At 41.8% G+C, this 19,060-nt stretch overlaps 1 protein-coding gene across 15 annotated transcripts in view; it reads right to left on the minus strand.

Annotated features, from left to right (window-relative positions):
- Nucleotides 1-10,474: 10,474 nt before the first annotated feature.
- TENM3 (teneurin transmembrane protein 3) overlaps nt 10,475-19,060 on the minus strand; it is a 418,913-nt gene continuing 410,327 nt past the window's right edge. For all 15 annotated transcript variants that reach the window (XM_051790395.1, XM_051790404.1, XM_051790402.1 and 12 more), the window contains 2 exons: nt 17,955-18,085; nt 10,475-14,075 (listed from right to left, as the gene is read on the minus strand). In XM_051790395.1, the coding sequence (XP_051646355.1) occupies nt 13,320-14,075; nt 17,955-18,085 (887 nt within the window). In that variant the 3' untranslated portion in view covers nt 10,475-13,319. The remainder of the gene's footprint in view (nt 14,076-17,954; nt 18,086-19,060) is intronic.

Here is a 19,060-nt window from a genome sequence, read left to right on the forward strand (position 1 = left end):
CCTCTCACTGCTGTTTCTGAGGCCAGCTTGCCTAGTAGGAGCACTGAGCAGTGGGCTGATAATTGTATAATTTCACCCTAGGAAACTTTCCACTTTGGCCTAGAATAATAGCCCAGACAGATACTGCTCCATAGTTATTAAAGCCTGAATCAGAACTTTGTGAGGGGGAAGAGTGAATAGTTTCACCTTGGCTTTCCCCAGGAGAGTAGACAGAGAATATATCCTAAAATAAATGGGAAGATAGCTCTTAGAAAGTAAGAAAGCCCAAGAAAGTAATAAGTTCTCTCTCTGGGCATGTAGATTATCAAGATATCATTAACAAAATTTGTTTGCTGCTCCTGTGAGCACATAGTGTGTGTAGGTATTCTCAGGCATTTGCAAAGCACTTGAAGGAAAAGCTTGGTGGCTTGGAGATGGGAAAAAGGACCCTGTCCCTCTACCATTCCCACGGAGACTTGGAGTGACTTGGGAATGACAAACAGAAGATTGTAACTGTGATTATTGCCCTATACATCTCAGAGATCCCTAGTCTTCAACCCTTCAATGTTCTTTCAAATTCTGGAGACACACTAGGAAGAGAAGGTAGTGCCTGAGGGGCAGATGGAGAGGAGGTCCTGTATGGTACATGACAGCTTGCAGGATCAGGACCTCCAGCCTTCTCCCTTCTCCAATCCTTGTGACATTGCCTTCTCTGTGCTATGCTGAGGTACAGAGGCTTTCTTCCTGCTCCTTTACTTGCCCCGGTGTTCTGTTTAATCAATGGCCTCTTCTTTAGCTAGTACTTTCTTTTCTTTTTGTTTTTCACTTTGTTCCCCCTCTCCTATTTGGGACCTGATCTTGCTCTATCCTGTTTAGGCTGTGTGTATCACCAGCTCTAGGATATCCTCTGCTTTTGTACCTGACCTGTGGCTTGGTACATATGCCACAGCATGAGCTTGAGTAATGATTTTAGATTTTTCCAGACAAGGCCCTGAAGCAAATTCACAGGGCAAGGTCTTTTGAAATTCCACCTCTGCAATGTGGTGCAGAGAAGCTGCTCCCCCAGGAACCGATGTTAAGAGTCACCCTGGGCAGGGAGCAAAGCTGGGTGGCTTTTCTCCTTATGTACAAGTGGCTTCTGGTCTGGAAGACAGTGCAAAGGCAAGGCTATGCTGCTCAAAGCCATCCCCTCTACAGCCTTTGCTTCTCCTCCCTACTAAAAAGATACACTACACAAGCAGTTTTGGGGTGGGGGTATTGAGTTGGGACATATCTGACCATTAAACACTGTACTGTTCTCCTTAATTGATATGTAATGGAAGGTTTTTACTGTAATATGCAGTTGGCTTTGGTTTGGTTTTTTTTTTAACTCTTAACCCTGCAACACTATCCAGGAATTTCAGTGGAAGGCTTGTCATATCCTAATTGGTCTTACAAATTTTGTACAGTACAAATGTTTTGGCAATGGAACTATTTTGATCAAAGGTTGTATAAATCCCATTAGTCACAGCAGCTGAACCTGTATGAACCCTTTGATGGGGCTTGTACCACCTGAATTCCTACAGCACGGTTACCTTCTATGTATAGATATGCTTTTATTTGAGCTCCTCTGGCTGCGTGTTCTGGTGGGCTAAGGCACAATGTGATCTGATGCAAGGTGTGGGCTGCAAGATCCAGGCTCAGCAGCCTTTCTTAACTGTGTGTTGTTAGCTCCGCATCTCCCTTTGTTTATCACCTAGCATCACGTGTAGTTCAATGTTTCTTGTCTGCTCTGACTGGGAAAAGAAATAAGACTCTGTAAAACAAATGGTTTCCTTACTGAGTTTCAGTGATTTACACACATGCCAACACAAATGAGGAAATTCAAATTCCTTCTGCTTCCAGATATTGCAGGTTTCTGTTTAATAACACCCCAGGCCAACCACTTTGAGGGCACTATTTTATTTCTTGGGTTGTTGAACTCATTTGGCCTTGTGCCTTACAGCACCACATGTGGTATGTCTTAATAGACCTGAAAGATATGGCATGCTGTGGCTTGATTTTATTTACATTTGTGTAAATATCACCATGTTTATTTTAAAATGAAAACTTCTGCAGTTGCAGCTCCATGGTGGTAAAGTTCGCTGAAAGGACAGTTAGTTCCTATCATCTCAATCTGGAAGATCTCTCTTAAAATTATGTTCACTGTTTGCCATTTCTTACTTTGCTGAGCTCATCCAGTGAAACTGTACTTGTTTGTTGCCTGGTCTGTACTGGCTTCCTGCTTTTTTTTTTTTTAACTAGCTCAGTGACTCTAGTAGGATTTCCAATGACAAAAGTGATAGGAATGATTTATTAATAATATAAAAAAATGTAATTCTGACAAAATTTTTAACTTTGAAGAATATTTTCTTTCATAGAACTGAAACTTCTCAAGCTCATGACTGACTGTCCCAATTTCCTGTATCTCTAACATCAGAGCTCCACCTCAAAAGGACACCTTGACTATCCAGAAAAGGAAGCTCTAAGGCACTGCAGGTGTAATGAGATAAGTCAGCTTCTGCCTTATTGTGTACTGCTGGTCAGGCATTTTCTGTCAAAATGTTTTTATTTTCTCTAGCCAGGAGCCACTGATTTGACAACTGTTAGTGGAAATGTACCTATCAGTTTTGGCAGGCGAGTCTTCTCACGCAGGAGAAGGAATCTTTGGAGCAGGGCAGACGCCTGTCTGCAGAGCATCCCACTTCCTCTAGTGCAACTGGCAGCCCTCCCTGGGCCCTTGGAGACTGCTTCCAGTGCTCTGACAGCTTGGAGACTTAAAACCTGGAGACTCAAACCTTCATCTCTAATGCTTAGATGGAGAGAGCTCTAGGATGCTACTGCTAGTATGAGGTATGGCTTCCTCAATCTTGAGTTAGTTCTATTTCATGTTTAACTAAGTAATTAAATATTTATTGGGCCACAGAGGGAGCAGGTGACTGAAACTGTTATGGGACAGCTGCTTAAACTTTAGGTCAGTGAGGTCCTGCTCCTGTTTCCCCTTCACACCAAGCCTGACTGCACATTTCTGTCCTCTCACTTGGGCCCAGAGTCATGCTCCTCTCATGCATGTCTTCAGAACTATGGAGAATGACCTCTAGGAAGGAAAGTATTTAGGTCATCCCTAAATAGGGCTCCCAACAGGTTCAGATGTACATAAGTGCTGGCACAAGTGATGGAAGGCTTTGCCTGAGAATAGATGGGAGAATGGCATATGACTATCCCTTTGGACAGCAGCAGGCCATTAGAATGGTATAGCTATAGCCTCATTTGGTACCCTAAATTCTGAGCCTTACCTGGGATGTATACCAATGTTTTCATTCAGCCTTAGGGGGATGTATACATATACAATGGTGTAAGCAGGTGGTTGGCATGTGAGCTGACACTGCATAACACTCAGGCTCAGACTCCTGGCTGCAAACTCCTATGTACTATCAGCAAGCCCTAATCAAGAAACAAAGGGCTACTGTGGGATGGCTTGCTTTTTCCCACTGGAAGAACATAGAGATCTCTAGATTTCATCCAGGTGTGTAGTCAGAAGGTCCATCTTCAACGTGGCTACCGCTTTGCTCCCTTGTCTTCTGCAGCCCTCTTCCTGTCTCTTACTGCTGGTCTGCTGCTCTGTCAAACTAAGCTAAAAAACCTTGTAAGACCAGGAGACTTGCAGATGTGACAAATGGCTCTGCAGACATGCTTCCCCAGAGGTTTCAGTCCCAGAAGCAGGGAGCAGTTTGACCTTGCCTGCAGCCAGTAGGGCACATTAAGCAGGACTGCACCTAAGACCTTATTTGCAGAATGTCCTATCCCCCACCTGCAGCATGCCCTGGCCCTCATCAGCTGAAAACTACTGTGCTAGGGATATCTGGTATGAGCTGCGGTCCTCTCAGCTTACAATGAGTTCACTGAAGTTACTTGTATGCATAAGGCTGGCAGACACTGCCATTATAAATATTTCCTTTCTTAAAGTTAGTTAGGTGAGATTTTTATTAAGTATAGTCTACATATGAAGCCGAGAGCCTCTCTGCTTCCAGGCGCAGGGTACAAGTGTCCTCTGAGCTGCTATGGAAGGTATTTTGACTTATTTGTTGCTAATTATTGCTTCAGTAAACAACAGCTGTTCAGATGCAGCTCAGCTTCTTGCTTTGAAAAGATTACAGTGCTCAAACTGTAGTCTGGTATTATTGAAAAAAGAAAAAAAAGTTATAATCATTTCACTCCCCTACTGCTACAGATTTTATGGGCCTTGTAGTGTGCTGTTATGTCAGGCATATTAATTGCTAGTGAGTCGATGTTAAGCAAATGAAACAGCTTTGTGCAGCGTTTGGACACTTGGTTATAGACAGTTTAACAGTCTTTCTTCTGGAGAGACTGTGCATTAGTCTTAGATTATTTTTCAGCACTAGAGGAATGGCTCTTTCAAAGTAACTATAAACCGAACCATTGCTGCCATGCAATAGCAGTAATAAGCTGTTAAGGTATGTTGCAAAGCACGAGGTCAGAGGCAGTATGTTCTTCCAGCCACCCAAGAAGTGTAATAGCAGCTAATTAGTGCAGTCCCTTCAGAGGCTACTGCTATTGCAATGGGAGGAAAGAAAGGCAGAATAGTGCAAGACGGGCCCTACTGTTACTATCTGCCCTTTAAATGAAGGAATTGTTGGTATTAGCTTAGCAGAGGGTGAAGGCCTGACCCAGCACAGCACTGAGTGTCACTGATGTGCTCTTGGCGCTGAAAAGAAAAATAGCTCTGTTCTCTACTCCATGCAGTTCCTGCCCTTCTTCTTTCTTCCCGAGGAGCAGAATTTACAGGGGCATCTGCCTTGATTTATTGAGGAGCAAAACCTACAAATTAACTTTCCAGGCACGCATGCACACACGTGCTTTGCTGCACAGTGCCAGACCAAGCCTTTCCCCTGTGTCCTCCTGGTTGGGTGGCTCTTCCCTGGCAGTAGCTGACTGAACTATTGGCCCAGCATCGGTATGAGGCTGCAGCAGTGCCCATGGCCATGCCCACCACCACTGACTGCCCATGGGGCTGCCACACTGAGGAACAGGCTCTCTTCGCTTGAAGCAGCAGTTCCCTATGCTGTTGCATTTCACTGGCTGCAGATAAAAGCCATCTGTAAATACCTTTTGTGCAGTTAAGAACAAAAATACCCCATGTATTTTACTACATGCATATACCGTTGGTTGCATCTGAAAAGGAACAAGGTCGTATGAGTGCTGCTACTCATCCAACCTTGCTGTTGTTGACCTGCCAACAAGAGGGCCCTGCTCTAGGATGGCAGGTTGGGACTTGCCATCGGGGCTGTGCGAGGGAGCAGAGGCTGGACAAGCACGAGGCAGCACCACCAGTGGGACCTACTGTGGTGCTTGCCCTTGTGGAGCATCTGCTACCTCCTCCACAGCCCATGAGAACGGTGCATTATGGGGAGACCAGAGAGGGGGCACGGGATGTCCCTGGCCCAGCAAGACGTGCCAGGCTGCCTGCCCTGCTCCTGCCAGCCGGGCACCATGCTGCGAGTTGGCAGGAGGTGCTGTTCTAGGGGACACGGCATCTTAAGGCAGTATGTAGATATGTATGTATATATCAATGTGCGTGCGTATGTACATCTATATATTTATTTATGTATTTATTTTGTTGGAACCCCGCTTCACCAGAGCCGCTCCCCCAGAGCACCGCGGGCCCCACCGAGCCGTTAAAATGGCGTCCAAGACCCCCGGCGGCCCCGAGCCGGCCGCTGCCGCCCCTCCCCTGCCCGCCAGGGGACGCGCGAGCCACGGCCGGTGTCCCGGGGAAAGGGCAGCCGGGGAACGGGGAACGGGAACGGGGAACGGGAACGGGCACGGGCAACAGCCCCGGCCGCCTGCCCCAGGCTGCGCTGCCGCTTTTAGGGGCTGGGGGCGATGCGCTCTCTCGCTGCGGCCCTGCTCGCTGATCGCGAAGGGGTCCCTCTGTTGCGGGAGGCCGTGTCGGTCCCGGCGCGGACACCGTGCCCGGCTGCCGTGCCCGGGCAGGGAGCGGTTCGCTTGCGGCTGGGAGCACACTCTAATCTCTTCCCTTCGGTCTGAGCTTCGCTTTGAAGCGGTCAGGACGCGGAGGGAGCAGTTGGCTCTCCCCGGGTGAGGCAGGGCGGCTGTCCTCTAGTTGAGCTGCCGGCGGCAGCTCCCGGTGGTGCCCCGAGTTAGAACCAGGGGCTTTCCACCCAACCGGAGCTGACGGAGCGTGATACACCTGGGAAGGGAGCGTCGGTCATTGAGGGCGACGTGCGCCCGGGGTAGAGTGCGGTCAGCGATGGCACAAAGTTTTACCATTTCTTGTTTTTGTTTTTTTTTTTTTTTTTTTTTTTTTAATCTAAACATTTGCCTCTGTGTGCCTTGGAGACATAAACGTGGGCATATTGGCTCCTGCTATGTTAATAGAGAATGAGGAGGTTTGTTTTAGTTTTAATAATCAACTGCTATAAAAGGCAATAGAACAGTGTATCTCTGCTGTGGAAACCAAGGAATGTTTTTAAAATGCCTCAGCCTTGCATTCTCCGTTTAAAGATTTGGGACTTTTACAGTAATCTTTGTTGGCTTCAGTCTGTATCAACTTAATTTGGATACTTCAGGGTTGGAAAAGAAGAGGTGATAAGGAGAAGACAAACCCAAACCCTTCAGCCTGGCATTTGCCAGTTATAAAGCTTTCAATTTGCCGTCTCCTGTGCAGCTAAATGAACGGTGCCATCATCTGGTTTGAACTCCCATCACCTGCATCCATTATACGTAACTCCAATAGCTACCTGTTTTGCCAAAAGCTTCTGCAAACTACTTCTCCTATAGTTATCAGAATTGCATTCACACCTGCTTTCTCTTCTCCCCTCCTGTTTTCAAGCACTTTACTACAATGTGGCTTTTCTCTATGAAGTCATTTAAACACTATTGTCATGAAATGCTTTCATGCCTTTTTTTTTTTGGGGGGGGGGGATGGGGTGGTGGTGAGCTGTTTAAATCTCTCCCTGCAAGATTATTTTTTTTTGCCAAGACTTAGATTTATGTGTGATGTCTCCTTGTGTTCTCTCTCCAGAATCTTAACAGTGTTATCACGATGCATGCATCAGGACTGTATGCCAGAGTGGTATTGCTGGCACCATATGTAGAGATAACATTGCCTTCCTATTTCCCTTGTTTAACAAGGCCAGTAATCTCATTAAGCTTCTCCACCCCTATGAGCTCTTCATTGCCACCACTATTGTACTGGAATCTCACAATGAGTTATTTATCCATTATGTGCTCCTTGTTCTTTCCAGTCACTGCTTTCTTGTAGGCGGCTACATACCTTTCATAGCAAGATTTGCATTTCTTATTCTGAGATATTTTACTTCTGGAGTTGCCTGTATTAAAATGCATTTTATTTGAATGGGCTCAGTTCAGCGAGTGATTCATATTGTTCTGTATGACTGCTCTGTCCTAGCCATTATTTGCCACTCCATTAATTTTTGTCATCTGCAGATATTGGTGTCACTGGGTTTTTTTTTGATTTTGTTTTTTGCTTATGTGTGCTTCCCCATCATTGTGGAAGTTGGTGATTAGCACCTGGTCCTGGTATTATGGTCTTGTACACCCACACCCCCTCTCCAGCTCATTTTTCCACAGTAATTCTTATCTACAAACAGTGGATGGAGTTTTCTATAGCATTTCCAACACACTTCTAGTTACTCAGATTTGAATTCTTAACTGATTCCTGTATTATCTTTATACTTTTTTAAAAAAATTATTATTTCTGTAAGGTTAATTGGTTCATTAGATGGCCATTCCTGTAATTTCAGTTTTAAAATGATTCCTGGGCTTGGAATTTGGAAATACTTTATTGTGTTGGGAGAACAATTTCCCTCTTGCCTCTGTAATGCATGGCACTCACCCTGCTGTCTCAGACAGCTTAAGTGTGATTGAGTAACTAGAGCCAGTTGAAACATGTTGTTGCCTTCCAGCCTTGTTCTTCATTTCTGAATTTCTTCCTTTTCCTCCTGAATCCCAAAAGGCTTTATTAAGACAGCTTTGTGGGAACCATTAACTTTAAGCTGCGTAATTACAGTACTATAGCTTTGACTTAGTTAGTAGTAGGAAAAACATTGTACGCATATCTAGAAATTTATGTTCCTCAATGATGGAATTTTAACTTAGTAAATTAAAAGGTTTACTCAATTTACCTAGGAAGTTATAGTAATTAACAGCAAGATAGTTTACCTGCAATGAAATAGGTTCTGTGAAAACATGAGACTCTAATGAGCTGCTATCTTATTATGCTTATTCTTTACCTTCTAAACTGCATATAAGACTCTCGTATACATAAAGAAAGGGATGGTGTTACTGTTTGAACTTCTTGTTTAGAAGTGGGGACCAATATTTAGCGGATTTATCTTTACTTAGGGATGCATTTTATGTCATCCTTGCACTGCTCAGGATTGCATGCAGTTGGCATTTGTTATGCTAGAAATCAGGCCAGGATTTTTTTTTTTTTTAGGCATGTGTACAAAAAATAGTGCAGTTAAGATAATCCTCATGTCAGTATTTGTGTGGTACTGTGTGACTTCACTCTCACTTTGCATTTTAGACCATCTAACGAAAAGTCATCTCCCTCTCCCTCCCCCACCATCCCCAGCACATCTGGTTACTAAAGCAGGGCAGACTGTGTGGAGTGCCAGACACCATGTTCTTATTCCTCTGTCACCGTCACAGTGCCAACTGCAATAACCACTATAATGTCTTGTGATTAGGAGGGGGCATGACAAACAAACCTTTCCACCATTCCTTTACCCTGAAAGGCCTAAGACATTTTTAGTGATCAGTAACAAATATTCAGGTTTCTGGGATGGGTGAACAGGGAAGCTGCATTTTTTCAGATTTTCATGGTGCATCTAATTAAGTGCTGGCATCCTTATTTATGTTACTCTTGCTGAAAAATGGGCTGGGGGGAACAAGCAGGGATTTATCTATCATTAGTGTTTTGACTTTTTAAATAGGTCTAGCCTGGGCACTCACAGAGTTAAATTTGCCTTATATTGTCACTCTGCTAAAAAGCTAAAAACTTCTGAGATAAAAAATGAAGTCTTAAGCTCTGTCTGTCAGCATGACAGCTATGGACCATGTGTTCCCTTTTTCCCAGGGGGAAAAACTGGCACATACCCATCAGTTAATTCGTTTTCATTTTGGCTTTTTTTATTCTGGGTCACTGAGCCCCAGCAACCTGTGTGTGCAAAGATCAATTTAATTTTATAAGCATTGTGTATTTACTCCTTAGCATTAACTGGCTGTAGATGAGAAGCTGATAAGTTCAGCAGGTTTGGATGTGGCTTTGCAGTTAGGGTATGATATCACTGTGTCTGTGCTGTTCAGTTTATGCTGTGGGATGATGCTCTCTGCTTTGGCTTATTTTTAACCCTGGCAGCTTCTAGTAAGCTGCTTTGGAGCTGTTTCTAATAAGTGTCTCTGCTTTCCCATCCCCAAAGAATTATGCACTAGTCTTTTTCTTAAAGGTTCTCAAGCTGGCCATATGTATAGCCATAGCTTGCCATTCTGGAGTTAGCAGTAAAGCAAGGTATCGAGGCTTCCAGCAGCTTTTTGTTGTTGGTGGGGTCTTTTTCCTGAAAACAAAATTCAAACATTCTGTCATCTGATTCTCTGCAAATGCAGCCTATTCTCTCATAGACAATTTTAACTGTTATTTTATGTGTGAGGTTTTTTTACAGCCTTTCAGCTATCACTTTAAAAGTGCCTCAGAAGAGTGGCAGTGGTAACTGGCATTTTTCCCCCTCTTGTCAAATGCAAATCTCTCACCTCCCAGGTGTAAATATGCAAAGATATCTTACTGGCTTGCCTTTTTTTTTTTTTTTTTTTTTAAACAACAAAATTAGGCCACAGTTAGCTAAGCAGTGACCTGATTAGTGCTGGATCAACATGTTACCAGCTCAAGGTTGTCACTACAAAGTAAGTGTGGTGAAGTTTGCCTGTTCCAACTAAAATGAAAGCAGTCTCTTGACGTAGAGCAATGCTGAAGTCAGCAGTTCCTGCAAAGTGGGCCTTAATGCAGATTGAAGGATCTCTTCTGTGTATATATGTAACTACCAGTGCCAACCTAATTCTTTATAATCAAATACTTTCTGTCATATTTTTACTCAGGAGGATATGAAAGAAAACAGTTCTAAGTGATTTTTTTTTTCCTTTGGCTTTCCTTATCTATAAAAGATTTGGCTTTGTGAGGTATATTTAATGTTTTCTCCAAAGTAGGCCACCTGAGAGATCCCATGGAGTAATTCACTTTGCTGAGTTAGCAGATGAAGCCATTGGACACAGTCAAAAAACATACTGCCAACTGTGAAGGGAATGAATCGATACCAGTGCAAGGGGATCAGTTTGCTTCTTCGATACGAGAAAAGCAGTTGCACAGATGCAGTATCTGACATACATTTAAAAAAACAAATATAAACACACACACACACACATTGGGTTGGCTTTTATTGGAAAGCCTAGATGCAATCTATAGTTATCAATTTGTGGAAAATTCAGGACACATATAAAGTTAAGAAGGCAAATTAAAAGAACAATACAAATCAGACGAAATATACATCTCAAAATATCAGGATAGCATTTTGACTGGCATTGTCTAAAATACTTAGAATCTCCTTTCTTTTTTTCTTTTTTGTAATATGCTTCTTTAACTATGCATATTTTTTCTTTAAAAAGATCTTTTGTTTATATATTCCCCAAGGTCCCTATTTCCTGCAGGAGCATGTCCAGATCGCAAGTCTTTTTTAGCAAGAAATAGGCTCATTATACCTACTAACAAGGCCACTAATTGGCTTGATTTGACTGTATCTAAAATGATCACCAACAGATACTATAATTTTTTGTTTATTGGTGCCAGAACAAAGGAGAAGGAACTGGTACGCATTAAGTAGAAGATATATTTCAATGTCGACATGTTATACAAGCTTTTCATATTCAAACAGAACAGAAACATTGGACATAATTTAGAATATGAGCCTATTTCAACAGAGAGCACTTACAGCATGCTAAATACAGTGCTGTGGAAGAGCCACCCAACAGAACTGCAAACACCTAGCATTTTACATCTTTAAAAATAATATGTAGATCAATGACACGCCTCTGGGGTCTGACATACCTACCATCCTCTCTAAATTTAGGGCCCTTGACTTCAAGGGTAAAAATACTAACAACTAATCTGTGCTTTCATTCTAATAGATGATTAGCGTTCATTATATGTGTAATTAGTTCTGTATGCTCTACCAAATACACAGATACAGTAATGTCACTGATACTGTAGATTCAGTTGCGACTTGGCTGGGAGAAATTCAAATCTGTTTATCAAACAATCCTAATGTGCAATTTAGAGTATGTAATACCATAGACTCTCAGAATACAAAGCAGTTAGAAAACTATTTTTATTACATCCACTTGAACCATTCATAGTTAAGACACGTTCACTTACTATGTTCTGTCATTATAATACATGGATAGAAATACTGTGTATATTTCAATGAACATCAAAACCCCCCAATTTTGTCTCATGTTAAAAATATTTAATTTTGTGGCTGAATTTAGTGCTCATGAGACTGAAGCTCTAAGAATGGTTTCAGCCAAGATGTACAACAGATGCCATAGATGCCATCACAGGCTTCCTATAAGGAACCAGCTGCACACTTCAGTTCTGTCCTGCAACAAATATACTGAGCATGCCAAATCTATGCAGTGGTGTAGAGATGTAGACTAGGCACTAGAACTAGACCATCCTCTCCATCCCCAAGTTCAGTGTTCGCAGTAATTAGAGTTGATCTGCCAGCTGAGAGCCTGGAGATGAACCTACTTAACAGCCTGCCTGCCTAAAGAGCAATTCTGTAGCATCAGATCAGAGGTACGCTTCTTCTATCTGGAGTTATTAACATCTAAAAGAGCTGTATTATACAGAAGACAAAGTTGACATAACTGGATGAAACTACATAATTTCTTCTTCTTCTACATACAATCTGCCAAGCACCTGAGACACTATTCTCTCCTTTGTGAAACAAAGCTTCTAAAAAAACAACAGAAACCCCACCTGGTATGAATAACTGTCCATTTATTACATCAGGGCTGGAAAAAGACAAGGAAAACCCAACCTATTAAAGTCTTCCATCATAATAAATGAGACTTATTTGGTTACTGTGCCTTCTGACAATGACTGATGAAGTGACACTGGCCTGGGTGACAGGAGAGGGAAGGGAGGGAGCGGTGGTCTGAGTCAGCCAGCTACTTTGTGGAGTGTCCCATCCTATCAGCAGAGTGATAGATGCACAGCTTTAAACATAATACAAAAATATTAACACTTTTGGACATTAGTCATCACTGTTATATCTCTACAATATAATCCTTTATACTGTACAGCTATAACATAAAAGGTGCAATTCCTTCTTCTTTAAAAAAAATCACACACAGCACATGTTTTTATCATTTTATTTTTAAGTATAAACTTTTTTAAACACTTTACATAAATTAACTCCTCTGAGACTAATATTTGATGTACAGTAAATTGTAATTCATATAAAAATCCATAAACAACTTGTCTCACATAATTTACAAAAAAATCAGGGTTTCCTTTGCTTTTATGCAACAAGGATTCTACTTGCCATTTTCCCCCCAAGGCAAACCATGTTAGCATTGTAAAATGCATTATTAAATTTCCATGGTAGCATAAGTCACTTGTGCCAATGTCCTTTTAGAAAGCAGCACAGTTTAAAGCAGTTGGGTTGTCTATAAACAATAATTTTTGCCCCACATTTTAAAATTAACAGATATATACCACATCCTATGGAGTGAGAAAGAGAGAGAAAAAGAGAGAGAGAAAGAGAGACTACTTCTTGTAACCAAAGGTCAACAATTCAGTAATATTTGAAAACACTGTATGGGTCTGTATCTTAATTAAATACAGTGCCTCAAAGGAACGGACAGCCTGTTGCAAAATCTGTAGGCCTTTTTATTTTCTTTTTTTCTTCTTTTTTTTTAATACTTTTCAGTCCAACTTGAGTGCAGCGATATGCATATGTAAACATATTCTTTAAAGCAGATCACCTTTAAGGTCATTGAGAAAAAAAAGTTTTGTCATTAGCAGTATCATTCCTCTGGAAGGCGCTCTTTTCATTACAGAGTCTGTTTGGATTGTGCTACAGAAAAAATCTGAGCAAAGATGTAAGCTTAGGCTCAAGTAGTAATGCAGCAAAACAGTTTGGTCTCCTTTTTAGAAGACACTGGTACACAGTCTCTTTGGCAGCCTGAGCTAAGCCAGTGTGTTACCTCTTTCCTATCTCACTTTGTCTGAGGAACTGTATATTGTTAGCACTGTCTGCTAATTCTGGATATTGCTCCACAGAGAGTACATAGTACCCATCATATCCTTGTACCTTTCCAGCACTTAGCAACTGCCTCTTTTCTCCTTCTGTCCACAACCTGGCGCCTTCCTCTCCATCTCTTACTCTCTGTTGTTCTCTGGCCCAGGCACTGGAAAGAGCTCTTTGCCTGGCTTGCTCCAGTATTCGGGCCTTTTCCTCATCAAGTGTCATGCCATAGCGGACGTGAAGTGCTAAAGCACCATATTGCATTTCAACATCAGCAAACCTACGAGTCCTGCCATTCACCACAGTGGTGGACTGGGAAACAGTGACGTTGATGCCATTCTCCAGGGCCTTACGCCCACTTGTCAGCCTCAGTGTCCCAAGGTCACTCTCAGGGGAGGTGGTCTTGATAAAATAGTGCGTGTCCTTTCCCTCCACAGTGAAATGCAAGTTTTCTAGGTAGTAAGCGTTGTTCAAAACAGCTGCCACTTTTATGCAGTCCTCATTTGCAATGTTGAGCACGTTTGTTTGCACTTTGCCTTGATTGACAGCGAGCATCACCCCTTTCCCAATCAGAGACTTCACTGTGGCAAACCACAGCCACGACTTTTCTCCACTGGATTTCCGTCTGCTGACCTGCACTTCTGCCATCTTTCCCAGGGAAAGGAAAGCCTTTGCTTGTCTTGCCACTTGTTGCTGCACTCCAGAAATTGGCTGTAAACAAGAACAGACAGAAGTTTTACCAGCCATCTGTAGCCCCCTAAATGCCAAACAGCCAGGCTTTCTTGGTGTGCTGCCTGTGGACAACAACAGGATATGCCACAACTGACAGTACCAGGGTGTTAATTAGATCTACATACTGCTTATTATGCTGAGTTACAAGACTATTTTGCTAATATTCAGTGCTTTTACTCTTTGTCTCCCTGAGAGCCTGCATAAAAATCAGATTTAACTTCAGAGGCTACTTACTGGGCTGTACAGGACAGACTTGCAATGCCAATACTTAATCACAGAATCATCAAATGCTTTGGGTTGGAAGGGGACCTTAAAGATCATCTAGTTCCAACCCCCCTGCCGTGGGACACCCTCTACTAGACCAGGTTGCTCAGAGTCCCATCCAGCCTGGCCTTAAATACCTCCAGGAATGGGGCATCCACAACATCCCTGAGCAACCTGTTCCAATGCCTCGCCACCCTCCCAGCAAAGCATTTTTTCCTAATATCTAATCTGTTTTCAGTTTGAACCCATTCCCCCTTGTCCTGTCACTACATGCTCTTGTAAATAGTCTTGCCCCATCTTTCCTGTAAGTTCCCTTCAGGAACTAGAAAGCCGCAGTTTGGTCACTCCTAAGCCTTCTCTTTTCCAGGCTGAACAATCCCAACTCTCTCAGTCCTCCCTCATAGGAGAGGTGCTCCACCCTTCAAATCATCTTGGTGGCCCTCCTCTGGACTCTCTCCAACAGGTCGATGTCCCTTCTGTGTTGGGAACCCCAGAGCTGGATGCAGCACTCCAGGTGGGATCTCACCAGAGCGAAGGGGCAGAATCACCTCCCTTGACCTGCTGATCACTCTCTGCTTTTGATGCAACCCAGGATACAACTGTCTTTCTGGGCTGTGAGTGCACACTGCTGGGTCATATTATGTTAATATGGCTAAGAGCTGTCTTACTATCGTGTCACCTCATCCTATGAGCTTGCCCAAGTATGATTCTTGTCTACTGTGAGTCCATCCAAACCGAGCTGATTTTTGCAGGTCATGAAGCTGTGCTTTAGAACAGGAACAAGCCTTTCTTCACTGACTCAGGAAATAGGAGTCTTTTGGGTAGCTGCAGTCTGAGACCAAATGGCAGGGAGGCTCTCATAAGCCCTCAAGCTGCTAGAGGAAGGAGGGGAATCAAACTGTAATGACAGTCTTTACAATAGAAGAGAGGTAAGCAAATGGTACAGACCATTTACAGTGAGGTGGAGTACTGGGGACTGATGCCCTTTCTTGCAAATACTTGCAGAAACTGATAAATGGAGATGTTTGAAAAGGCTGCGGCCAATGCAGCTGCACGAAATTCCATTTCACTCCAGGTATCAGTCTGCTGCCTAAAAGAGCTTCTCCCCAGGAACTTCAGACAGGTACAACCCTGAATACAGCAGAGTGTTTTGTTGACAGCTAGCAAAGACAAGGGGCAATGAATGGAAAGAACCAATGGACCAGTCTAATGGAAAAGCTAGGATAGGAGAATCTGTCAAGGAAGAGCTATGTGTAGCCAACTATGCCAGATGCACTCTTGGTAAAGAGAGGATGGCTGGGGAATGGGACCTGGCAGCATAACTGCTGTGGTTAGCCAGAACGGCTGAAAGAGCAGGAACAGCTAGCAGGAATTGTTAGCTAGTACAGCTAGACAGCTCAAATTACAGGGTCAACTGTGGCTGGGATGAGACCTTACAGCTGCGTAGAACAGACACGCCTTATCTGTCTAGCCCTGGGTCTTAACAGCAACAAGCTGTGAATGAGCTAGTATTGATGGAGGTTGGGAGCAAACATCTGCCCTAGCAGTTGTCTCAGCGGGAAACAGAGAGAAAGATTTAAATAGCTTTGGCTGCACTTTTGAAAAAGAGTACTTAGTTTCTGATGATGATCCAGTTTATCTTCCATTTGACCCCTTCTCTCTTCAGTAAAATACTGCATAAAGCATTTGATTCACTGCTGACAAATGAGTCCAAAGCCTGTTTTGTTTTCCCAAATTTCTGGGTGGGGGACCAGCAGGAGTTATTAAGACTCATACAACCTTAATTCAGCCTTGATGCTAATCAAAGCCTGGCAAAAAGTTTGCAAAGGCTTCTCTGCTCTGCCTCAAGGGCAGCTTTTCTGGAGGTGACAGTTCGTGAGGGAATCATGAATTGACTTGGACTCTCAACTCTTCTTGAATGTGGCAGATTCCTGTCTGCACTTGCTAACAAGTATGGATTTCAGCTGTTGTAAATCCTACATGAAAGCTATTGAGCTCAAAATATACTGTAGACAGCAATCATCAGTGAGAGCAATGAGATGCTATAGCAACTTCATAATGACAAAGTCGGTTTATTTTTAACATGTATCCTCTGAGCTCAGTAAAGCTCACTCACTCCAGAATGTTTCAAAATACTAAGTGGTTTGTGTTTTTACTTCTATCTCTTGTTTGCATTTGCTTGTTTAACAGTGAATATCAGAGTCACAGCTTCTTCCTACCTGAGAATTTTGAATCTTTGTTTTCCTCTCCTTTCTCCCTCTGTCATGTCACATGCCCCGGGCACTCCTCATGTCACTGAGCTCTCTCCTGAAGATTTTTGACAACTAGCTGTCTGCTCTCATCTCTTTGACCTAACTGGCTCTCTTCCTGGTGCACCTTTGCTAGCGTTAGTGGATAATTTCATTCTTTAGCCTTTGAGATCTAAATAAACAACCTCTGATAGTTCTTCACAGCCATGCCTGATGTCAGGTTTGTCATGTCCCAGTACAACCACCTTGCCTGGAGTGCTTGCCAGGCTCCTCCTTCACTGCTTCTACTACTCATGGGAGACAATATTCTCATGCTGTGCTCTAAGGTCTTTCCCTGTTACTCAATTCCTTGCTATTAAAAATAATAAAAAACCAATAAATATAGCAGGTAATTTCCTGCATGCAAAGTCAGCTTCCACATGTTCCCTTCTGCTGGGGCACCCTTCTAATGATTTTTTGTCTACATTAGGTTGTAGAATTCTTTAAGATTATATAATCTTTTAATCTTGTAACATTCTCTATTGTAATTCTTGTAAAAAGATCTGTTTTTGACTGCTCACAATGGGATCACCCATTTTAATGTCTCAACTCTTCCTTTTTAATTGAGAAGTATAGGATTTTTGAGGGCATAGGTCTTTGATCTTTGAGTAAGTTTAATTTGTAAATATAATTTTCTTAAATAGCAGATTTAGAATTCACTTCCACATTTATTTCTTCCATAATTTAAAACCGTAGTAGGATTTCAGGATGAAAGTTCATTTTTTTGCTCCTAAAGAACTTCATAAGCACCTGGAGTTTTGGTTTTATGTAATGTAATAGACTTTAGCCTCAGGTAATTTCATTTTCAGTATTTTATCTTTAAATATAAAACATGGTGTCCATAATGCATGGTTAACATTAAAGAGAAGTAAAATTGTAGTGGTGCCTGGTATGCATAATTTATATCACCTGTTCTTCTGCTTATTTCAGTCTGTTTTTTTCTATTGTGTTCATTTTCTGCCTTCAGGCAGCGTGTTAGTACAAATCTAATGTCTGTAGATTCTGCTATGAAAAATAGACATCTTTAAAGGGTCTTAAACTTCCTTTCATTGATTATTGTCTTTTTGCATTTTTATTATTGCTGAAAGCAAACAAAAGTGTATTTAAAATGGTATCTAACTTATCAGATCTGTAAGAAAAAGCTCCATCTGTAATTTATTAAATTCTTTTGAAAGTAGATAAAAGTACTGTTCAGATTTAACTTAGCAAGTAACCCTTGCTGTCAGAATTATTCATGCCTAATAAGATCTGAATAGAAGGAAACATTCTGTCTCGTTCCATTTGTATGTTTAGTTTTGTTTCTTACTGGTATGTCTTCCCATTGCTGGCTTTTCACAAGTTCATAAGAAGGTTCTGTTAAATCAAATTTTGGAACAGGGAAACCAGGAATAGCGTTGTGCAGATGGAAGCCGAATGTCACCAACCAGCTGTTAACATCTGAAAGAGAATTATTAAAAGAAAAAAAGAGAGAAAAATATTAGAATTGTCCTATATTTTTCAACCATACAATTTTTACATGGAATAGCTTTTGGCATAGTCGATTTTCTTCTGAAACATGAAAATTATTCAATGGTCTTTGTTTTGATATGTATGGATTTAGATTTGTGGTACAGCTAGAATAGCAAGGCTATACAGGACACTTGCAGTTCTAAACTTACAAGAAAACATCTGTTCTATATGAGTTTCATGAGGCTCAGTTGAAAGGCATTGCAGGGTTCAGCAATTCTGAAGGCCTCAGTGACTTCCAGAACAATTATAAAGTGCAATTAAAAGGAGATTTCCTTCTAACACAGCCTAAACTAACTGGGATTTCATGGTCAGGCTAAATGTGCTTTATGTCGCACCTTCATCGTCAATACTTTAAAATGAAGCAAGAAAAAAAAAGTACTGCAGGGCACATCCTGTCCTTTTGGTATATATGTATTATTGTAATGTCTTCAAATTACCCCTGAAACAGCACCTATATGGTCAATTACCTTTTAAATGATTTGGCAGATATTTTATGTTGATTCAAGAGAAATCTCCCCCTCTTCAAGATGAAGTTGGACCGATGAAATTAAAAGCTAATGAAATGTATTACAGTTGCATCAGTAAGCAGACAGGATACTAAATTAGCATTAGATAACATTATTTATAATACATTTTATGTTCTGTTGAAAATAAATACATTAGGGATGCCAATAATTAGTTACCAATTGTTTGGCAAGAATGAGCGCTCTGCCTTGTTTCTGTCTTCTGACCCTATCTTTCACAAATACTAAGCTTAGAGGTTGGCAGAGTACTCCTTACCAAGTCTAGTAATTTTTAGTTAAGAAAACTCCAAATAAGTGAAAAAAGAAAGCAAATTTTTCCAAATGTTAAAACAACAAAAAAATATTTATTTAAAAATAATTTCTAACATTTTCAAATAAG

Source organism: Manacus candei, unplaced genomic scaffold (genome assembly GCF_025592945.1).
Source record: "Manacus candei isolate 608988 ecotype Guabito, Panama unplaced genomic scaffold, ASM2559294v1 h1tg000028l, whole genome shotgun sequence".
NCBI classification, from domain to species: Eukaryota; Metazoa; Chordata; class Aves; order Passeriformes; family Pipridae; genus Manacus; species Manacus candei.